Here is a 9,870-nt window from a genome sequence, read left to right as displayed (position 1 = left end):
ACTCCCAGAATTCCTGAACAATGAACATACTGACTGGGGCTTCTGGGAACTGAAGTCCCCCAATATATGGAGGCCCAAAGGTGGTTGAGAACCACTGAATTCTAGGAAGTGTTTTTTTGAGTTATGTTATGGAGGCCCTAAAGTGAGCCAATCACGGGGTTTCCCTTGGCCAACGTGGCACGAGGACGCGCATGCGCGCGCCACCAACGCCTGATTAAGGGCTCGTGACTGGAGGAAACCCGTGGGCGGGGCGGGGCCTGATCCTCTGGGGGCGGGGCCTGAAACGAGCGGAGGAGGAGGAGGAGGAGCAACCTCTCGTTTCCTTGGCAACGGCGGCGCCGGGGGTCGGTCCGGAGGGGAAAAATAAGTTGAGACGCTTTTCCCCGCCCCCTTGTTCTCCAAGGAGCACGTGACCAGCCTTTGGGGGCGGGGCGTGTGGCGTCAGCTTCCGGGAAGGAGCCGGATTGCTAGAGAAGGGCGGGCGGGAGAGAGAGAGGGAGAAGTTGGGGGTCGCAGCAGGGGAAGCAGCAACATGTCGAGCGGCAACAGCAGCGTCGTCGGCTACAACGAGCAGACCGGGGATGGGCAGCCCGAGGTCGGGCAGGAGGTGACGCCCACCATCGCCTCCGCCTCCTCCTCGGCCCCGGCGGCCTTCGGGCTCTTCAGCAGCGACACGAAGAAGTAAGTGAATCAAGGCGGGGCCCCGAGGCTGCCTCGCCAGCCCCTCCTAAGGGAGAGCAGGCAAGGCCGAACTAAGAGCTCCAGACACTCCCAGAAAGTATCACCCCATGCTTCTGAGCCACGCTTCAAATGAAGGCATTCCTCCTGGAGAGAGGGTGGTCGGAATGCAGGGCGCGTCCCGGGAGGGAAGGGGGAGGCCAGGTGTCCTCGCGGAGAAAGGGAGGGCATTCCGGACAGAAGACAGGGCGATAGACAGACACCCAACAGAGAGAGAAGCCCTTGCTTCTTAGCCATGCTCACAATGGTTGAAATGGGGGACGTGTCCTGGAAAAGGAGGACCGCCCTTCTATGCCAGGTGACACAGATGTCCTCACGGCCAAATGGAGGACAGAAGCCATGCCCTACGAGGAAAGACTCAGGGAGCTGGGGATGTTTAGCCTGAAGAAGAGAAGGTTAAGAGGTAATATGATAGCCCTGTTTAAATATTTGAAGGGATGTCATATTGAGGAGGGAGCAAGCTTGTTTTCTGCTGCTCCAGAGACTAGGACCCGGAGCAATGGATGCAAACTGCAGGAAAAGAGATTCCTCCTCAACATTAGGAGGAACTTCTTGATAGTAAGGGCTGTTTGACATTGGAACACACTCTCTCAATGGAGAGCGGTGAAGTCTCCCTCCTTGGAGGTCTTCAAGCAGAGGCTGGATGGCCCTCTGTCAGGGATGCTTTGAGAGTTCCTGCATGGCAGAATGGGGTTGGACTGGGAGGCCCTTTTTGGGGCCTCTTCCAACTCTACGATTCTAGGACCAAAGAAAAAGCTAAAAGACACCCATAGAAATATCAATCCATGCTTCTTAGCCATGCTTAAAATGGAGGACATTTTTTGAATTCCTCTTGGACAGATGGTTGAAATGTAGGATGTGACCTGGGAAAGGAGGACCGCTGGTCACTGTGCCAGGGTGGCCAGATCTCCTCAGCGCCAAGGAGGACAAGTCACCATAAAGTGGAGGGCATTGGAAGAAAAATCGAGGTCATGGCCGAATAAAAGCTACAAAACATGCATATCAATATAAATTCCCGCTTTGTAGTCATGCTCAAAATGGAGGACATTTCGGAATTCCTCCTGGACAGAGGGCTGAAGCGTAGAGTGTTGTCCTGGAAAAGGAGGACGTCTGCTCAGCCTGCCTCTCCCTTTCTCCAAATCCTGCCCACAACTTGGCCTTGTTAATACGTAAAGTTAATATACCTTTGTCTTTAATACGTAGCCAGTGGCATATGCTGTAAACTCCCAAGGGCAGCATGGAGAGAACTTTTACCAGAACCCATTAAACCATCTCAAAGTGGCAGAGGAAGTTACCTTGTGACAGACATCCTGTGACCATCCTTTGTTTTTGGTATTGTGCCTTTGACCTTAAGGCTATCACAGGGGTTTTCAAGGCAAGCTTTCTTCACAGTGAGTTTGCCATGGCTATCCTCTGAGACTGAGAGACTGACTTGCACAGGGTTATCCAGTGTACTTTTACCAGAACCAATTAAATTGTTTCAAAGTAGCAGGGGAAGTTACTTTGCAATGTCTTGTGACGGTTCTTTGGTTGGTCCTGAATGAAGTATTTGTTGTTACAGCCCTCCTTGGCAAACTTGTGGATGAGACCTCTCCAAGCACCTCCCGTCCTCCACTGTTCCACATAGGTCCTCCAGATTCAGTCCTGTGACCTTAATAGAGTCCATTCATCTAGCTTGCGGCCTTCCTCTCTTTCTACTGTCTTCCGCCTTTCCTGGCATTATTATCTTTTCTAATGAGCCATGCATTCTCATGATGTGGCCAAAGTATGATAGCCTCAGTTTAGTCACTTGGACTTCCAGGGAGATTTCTGGCTTGATCTGTTCTAGAACCCATTTGCTAGTCTTTTTGGCTATCCATGGGATCCTCAGCACTCTTCCCCACAACCACACCTCAAATGAATTAATTTTCCTTCTATCTGTTTTCTTTACTGTCCAACTCTAACATCCCCAGAAGGTGATGGGGAATACAGTGACTTGGGCTATCCTCATTTTAGTTTTCAGAGAGAGATCTTTGCACTTTAGGATCCAGCCTAGTTCCTTCATAGCTTCACTTCCTATTCCTAGTCTTCTTCTGATTTCTTCACTGCAGCCACCATTCTGGTCTAAATTTGATCCAAGGTATGGAAACTCTTTGACTATTTCTTGTTGTCTAGGATGAATTCTTGTAGCTCCTCCATGGTTGTTATTTTTGTTTCCTTAATGTTCAGGATGAAAGTTATGCCCCGTGGTTATTGTTGATGATTTTTTCGTTCCTAAATGACCATCAATTGATGCCTTGAATATATGAATTAGAGAAAGGATGAAATGTCTGGAGGAGTGCTGGTCATCTGTCCTTATGGTGATCTGCCTCAGGATCTTACCCATTTCTGGAGAAAACAGAGGTGGAAAAAATGGGACATACAGAAACAGAATGGCTACAAAATGCCCATTCAGGGAGATGCCTGAGAAACATCTCCAAGACCTCTTCCTTTCAGTCTACCCTCTTGAGGCTGCAATCTTGTTGGAAATAGTAGGATTTCCTTCTCTGGAAACATGTGCATGACTATCCTTTTGAAAGACTTGGGATCATGAAAATACTGTGACAGAAGTAACTTTGTGGTGCTGATATCTAATGGAGGAATCAGAATGATTAATCATTATCTTGAGTATGGTTTGTAAAGAGGCTGGACAAATCTTGGATGTGTGTGTATATTTGTGTGGGGAATTTATTAGAGCTGCTCTTGCCTCTCTGTTGCTTGCCTTCTGTTATTCTATTCTGACAACATTTCTAGAATTTCATTTTTTATTAAAAGTCATAGATAACGCCCGTGTATTTATGTTTTCCTGTCTCCCTGCTTTAGACATTTGATTAAGGGAGGAAGACTCTTTTCCCTCTCTGTGTATTTCATGTGTCATTTTCCCCCCAGTATCTTTCTAAAGAAATAAGCATCTAAGACAGTCTCAAATAATTTTTGTGACAAATAAGTGCCACAAGTTGATGGTTTCTGCTGGCTATATCTTAATAAAGCATTTAAATGTTATTTCTGTGTACATGTATGAGTGAAATATGTACTCCTGAATCATTTACAAACTACCTTAACTTAGAATGGCTTCATGAAGGCTTTTTAGTTACTAAGCTTCTGCAAGATACAGCATTTCATTTGTAACAAAACCATACAGGAAAACATGACAATGTTTTGTGTATTTTCATGTTAAACTTCAAAAGAATTGTAGTTCATAAACATATTTATTTTGATGCATAACAGGTATTGGGGGAATGAGAGCTTGTTCCTAATGGACCAACTTATTATGCAGTTTAGAGTTAAGTTTCTTCTTGATACATGTATTAGTCACACAGAGCTGCTACCCTGCGTATAATTGGAGAATTACATTATAGGCCTAGCTTGTTGTCTTCTACAATCATGTTGCACTTGCAGTGGGTTCTTATTCATTTACAGCACTATATAAATAAAGTTTAATAATAATAATAAATTGCTTAATCACTATCCTGTTATCACTTTGATTTGTCTCCTGCAGTACAGTGCTCTTTGCTATGATTCTTTAGCCTTGCTAACATGAATGGTACTCCCTGTGTTTAGTTTACAATGGTATGTTATATATCAACTTATAAAGAAAAGTGGTATGCATTTTAAATAAATAAATAAATACACACAACCTGACTGTTTATGTCTGTGATAATAACGCAGAAGAGATGTATGAACAATGTGGGTTTTGCTTTATACTAAGATCACTTTTGAGTGACTGGATATTTTAAAAAAATTGTGTGTGAATTTCATTTCTTAGATATATTGTTGGCAAATTGGTATGCTATATGTCTTAATTGAGGGATGAGGACCATGTGACCTTTCAGATGTTGTTGGTAACCAGTTCCCATCTTCCTTCACCACTGGTTATGTTGGCTAGGGCAAATGGTAGTTTTAGTAAGTCTTTGGAGTTTGGAGGATCACATTCTCCCCAAGTATGTTTTAGTGCTGAGCTACACATTATGTTAAGTGCATGGTATGGTGTTGTGTGATTTTAAAAAAAAGTTATGGGGAGTTACCTCTCAAGATCCAGACTGTAACTGGGATGACAGTTTGTGTACCTTTATTCCTGTATCATGAATCATAATTCATTATCTTGATGAAAATTGTCTCTCTCCAAGTTACTGTTTATGTCAAGATATAGGAGCTCCTGTGATGGTGGCCTTTCCCATTATCTGGGCAACACAGCTGAGGGATCTAGTCTCCCCTCCAGGTAAACAAAGGGTTAGTGAGGTGATGGTGTTAAATTGAATTTATTGGGTTTGAGAGAATTGCCCAATAAGAATGACCAGTTGGAAGCTTCGAGATCCTGCAAGAATGTTGAGCAAAATGGGTCCCACCTAAGATAAGTTGTTCTAGACTGGAGAGAAGCACCCAGGCTCCTAGCTTCCCCTGCTCCAATGAACATCCAGGATTCTGAATCCCATCTGTATCATGAATAACATGTTTTAGATGGATGTGTTAGGGAAATTATGGTTCTTTATAAAACCTTGGCTGAATATGTTCTAGCCCTGTTGTAACTTTGTAAGTTAAAGTGACTGCCTAAAGGATGAGATATTCTTTTGCTATTCCTTGCTTAGAATAAAGTTTTTTTTAAAAAAGAACAACTCTCTTCCTTCCCTCTCCCATGTTCCTTATTTAGTTTCGTCTTCCACTGGGGTAGAGGAAGAAATGTCTGCAGTGTCAGGCTAGTTCCTCAGTAACCTCCCACTGAGTTCCTAGATTTGTTGTTGTTAACTGGCTTCGAGTTGATGTTGATTCATGGCAACCCTGTGAATGAGACACCTCCAAGACCCCCTATTCTAAACCTCCCTGTTCAGGTCCTACAGGTTCAGGCCCATGACCTCCCTGATTGAGTCTATCCATCTGGCATGTGGTTTTCCTCTCTTTCTACTTCCTTCTACCTTGCCTAGCATTATTGCCTTTTCTAATGAGTCATACCTTCTCATGATGTGGCCAAAGTACGACAGCCTCAATTTGGTTATCTTGGCTATTAGGGATTGTACCGGCTTAATCTGTTCTAGGACCCATTTATTTAATCTGACCCATGGGTCAGCAATGTGATGTGGCAGCTAAGAAAGCTAATGGAATTATAGGCTGCATCAATAGACTGTAGTGTCTAGATCAAGGGAAGTTATAGTACAGTGCGGCCTTGCTTTACACAGGGGATCTGTTCTGGTCTCATAAAGCAAATTCCACCTATGCTCGAGTCCCATTGAAATGAATGGGGCTCATGCATGCAGTGGTGCGGCAGCGCACATGCCACGGGCACACGCCCCATTATTCCCTATGGGATGCGCCGCCCCTTTCTCCCAGCACAGCTTTCAGCATATGCTGAAAGCTGTGTAAAACGCGCCCGCGTATGACGCGGGCACACTGTATTACTCTGTTCTGCTTTGGTCAGGCCTCATCTGGAATACTGTGACCAGTTTTGGGCAGCACAATTCAAAAGGGATGTTGACAAGCTGGAGCATGTCCAGAGGAGGGTGACCAAAGGGTCTGGAAACCATGCCAAATGAGGAGAGACTTAGGGAGCTGGGTATGTTTAGCCTGGAGAAGAGACAGTTAAGAGGTGATATGATATCCCTGTTTAAGTATTTGAAGGGGTGTCACAGGACCCAGAACAATGGATGCAAGATACAGGAAAAGAGATTCCCCCTTCACATTAGGAGGAACCTCCCGATAGTATGAGCTTTTTGAAAGTGGAACATAGTCCCTTAGAGAGTAGTGGAGTCTCTTTCTTTGCAGGCCTTTAAACACAGGCTGGATGTCCATCTGTTGGAGTGTGTATGTAGATTGTGAGTTCCTGCATGACAGGGACTGGATGGTCATTGTGGTCTCTTCCAACACTATGTTTCTAATATTTAATTTACCGTATTTTCCGGTGTATAAGACAACTGGGCGTATAAGACGACCCCCAACTTTTCCAGTTAAAATATAGAGTTTGGGATATACTTGCCGTATAAGACCACCCCTCTTCCAATTCACACCAAATAAAAATTTAAAAAACATCACTGCATTTACCCCAACTCATTATCTAATCTAGGCTTGCTTGCTTGCTTGCCTGCTTGCTTATCTCTCTCTCTCTCTCTCTCTCTCTCTCTCATCTATCTATCTATCTATCTATCTATCTATCTATCTATCTATCTATCTATTTCTCTCTCTCTATCTCTATCTCCCTATCTCTCTCTATATATATCTCATCTATCTATCTACTTATCTCTATCTATCTGATGCAGTAACTAAGGATGGCATCTCTCCTCTAGATGCCTGCTTGGCGTCGGTAATGGGCTGGATGAGGGAGAACAAACTCAGTGTGAATCCAGGGAAAACGGAAGTACTGGTGATAGGTTCCCCGGTTTCGGGTGGTGAGATCTGTCACCCGGTCCTGAATGGGGTCACGCTCCCCCTGAAGGACTCGGTGCGCAGCTTGGGAATGCTCCTTGATTCGTCGCTCCAATTAACTTCTCAGGTGGATGCGACGGACAGGAGTGCTTGTTATCAGCTTCGGCTGATATGCCAGCTGCATCCCTACCTGGACTGAAAGGACCTTGAATCTGTTGTACATGCTTTGGTAACCTCTCGATTGGATTTCTGCAATGGGGCAACCCTTGTACCAAACCCGGAAGCTGCAATTGGTGCAGAACATGGCAGCTAGATTGGTCGCTGGTAGTTCCAGGTCGGACCATATAACACCTATTTTAAAAGACCTTCACTGGCTGCCTATTCGCTTCCGAGCTCAATACAAGGTGTTGGTTTTGACCTATAAAGCCCTAAATGGCTTGGGCCCAGGGTACTTGGAGGACCGCCTCTCCCCATATAATCCGCCCCGCACACTCAGAACTTCCGGGACTAAATTGTTGGAGGTCGCTAGGTCTAACTTTGTACGGACTTCACAGAGGGCTTTTGCTATTGCTGCCCCTTCACTCTGGAATAAGCTCCCTGCAGAGCTTCGCTCCGCCGCCTCATTAGCTGTCTTCAAGAAACAACTGAAAACGTATCTATTCCGGCTGGCTTTCCCACCTTAGATTGTCTGTTTATTTTCCTGCCCTCTTTTTCCCTTTTGACCCCGGACCGATGTAAACTAATTTTCTCCTTTTCCTTGCCCTTGACATGTGTATTTTATTGTTTTCCTGTTCCTGTTTGTTTGTAGTAATGTTTTTAACTGTTATATTGAATTTTTATCCTGTATTGAAATGTTTTAAAAATTTGTAAGCTGCCCTGATCATATCTATGGAAGGGCGGGGTAGAAATAAAAATTATTATTATTATTATTATTATTATTATTATTATTATTATCTCTATCTATTTCTCTCTCTCTCCCTCTCTCTCTCTCTATCTCTATTTCTCTCTCTCATATCTCTCTCTCCCCCTCTCCCTCCCTCCCTCCCTCCCTCCCTCCCTCCCTCTATTTCTCTCTCTCTCATTTATCTGTATCTATCTATCCATCCATCCATCTCTATCTATCTATCTATCTATCTATCTATCTATCTATCTATCTATCTCCCCCCCTCTCATTTTTTATTTTTATTTTTATTTACCCCAGGCCTTTGCTGAGGCCTGCAAAGCCTCCCTTGCATGTAGGCAGTGCCCTGGCCTACTATAGGTCAAGTTTAGGGGGCCTGATGCTCACAAATGCCGGCTTCCAAAGGGCTCCGGAGGCCTTTGGAAGCCAGCATCCAGGGAGGCACCCTCGCGCCGGCTTCCAAAGGGCTCCGGAGGCTTTTGGAAGCTGGCATCCAGGGAGGCACCCCCGTGCCGGCTTCCAAAGGGCTCCAGAGGGCTTTGGAAGCCGGCAGCCAGGGAGGCACCCCCGCGCTGGCTTCCAAAGGGCTCCGGAGCCCTTTGGAAGCTGGCAGGACAACCAGGTAAGTGTGCTGGGTTCCTGGGGCTCTCTTGTTACCGGCGTACAAGACGGCCCCCAACTTTTGACCCCATTTTAGAGGGTCAAAAAGTCATCTTGTACGCCGGAAAATACGGTACTATAATTTTTCATACAAATAAAAACAATTACCTCTCTTCCTTGGGAATACATGGAAAGAAATGTGAAAGAATTTTGAATTAATTGCATTGAAACGTGGACTGGCACCATACTAGTCTTCTGCATTGCTAGATATTTAATCAGAGTTGAAGTCTATAATGAAACAATTCAGTATGCATTGCTTTTAACAAATCTTTTGATTGCCAGAATGAATTCAACCATTGCAAGAACACAGGTGAGTAACAGGCCTGTTCGACTGAAGGTAGAATAATTTGATGAGAAAGTAATGGTTCAGATATCTTGATGAAATGGAAAATTGATCTAATGACTGAGTACAGTCAGTCTTTGGTAGCCTGTATGTGTGTATGATATGTAACTTGGCAGCAAAACTGTTGTAGTTTGCAAATATTTGTTTTGCTAGGAACTGATCAGTGCTGGTTATCTCAGCTGGTTCTTGGTTTTTCTGTGAAAATGTAAATTACTGCGCAAGTCATTCTAGAAATATTCAGTTAATTTAGTGTTGACTGTTTAAAAGTCATGAAAAGGGGTAGAGATGAATTGATGAATTGCTTGCAGAGTAGCCAGGTCCTAATATTGAAATTTGATGCCTATACTGGTTCATTGGCATGTCTATAGTTAGGGCCATCTGTTAGAGTGGCACTGTGCCTCCTACTATAGTGGTATGCCAATTTGACTAGGCATGTGAGCCAGAAAAGATTAATGGTTTGGATGGAGCAACCCATAAAATATAAGCCCTTAATGAATTTTGAGCTGCTAAATGCACAGAGGGTAATCTGAGTTTCAAACAGTGGCACAGTATTAATAAATAGTGTCAATAAATGCTTACCTGTAATATTTTGACAAATGGGGAATAATAAAAGTGTGTTAGATGAAGGCGTAGCTGAATAAGACCTCAGATGTTCAGGTCCCATCATCCCTAGTTTGTATAGTTAATTGGCAAGGATAATGGGAGCAACAGTAAAAATGTGTGTCAAGCCACAGGTTTGCCACATCTAGCCTAGAGTTAGTCTCAAAGGTGCTGCAAGATCCCTTTGCATACTGATTTCTGGACTAACACGGCTATGTTTTTGAACTCTAGCCTAGAGTATTGCATTATTGGGATTGCC

General features: G+C 44.3%; 1 protein-coding gene across 4 annotated transcripts in view; it reads left to right on the top strand.

The window, feature by feature from the left end:
• The first annotated feature begins 445 nt into the window (after positions 1 to 445).
• The window catches only part of AP3B1 (adaptor related protein complex 3 subunit beta 1), a 207,715-nt gene continuing 198,290 nt past the window's right edge, over positions 446 to 9,870 (top strand). For 2 of the 4 annotated variants that reach the window (XM_089494600.1, XM_089494591.1), the window contains exon 1: positions 448 to 681. In XM_089494600.1, coding sequence (XP_089350726.1) covers positions 533 to 681 — 149 coding nt within the window. In that variant the 5' untranslated portion in view covers positions 448 to 532. Of the gene's footprint in view, positions 682 to 9,870 lie in introns of all 4 variants that reach the window. The other 2 variants (XM_089494610.1, XM_089494631.1) reach the window with 2 other exon arrangements.

The sequence above is a fragment of the Sceloporus occidentalis genome, unplaced genomic scaffold (assembly GCF_023333645.1).
Source record: "Sceloporus occidentalis isolate IW3139 unplaced genomic scaffold, rSceOcc1.0.p SCAF_1, whole genome shotgun sequence".
Lineage (NCBI taxonomy): Eukaryota > Metazoa > Chordata > Lepidosauria > Squamata > Phrynosomatidae > Sceloporus > Sceloporus occidentalis.
The sequence above is the reverse complement of the archived record's forward strand: the minus strand, read 5'-3'. Positions and strand labels throughout refer to the sequence as shown.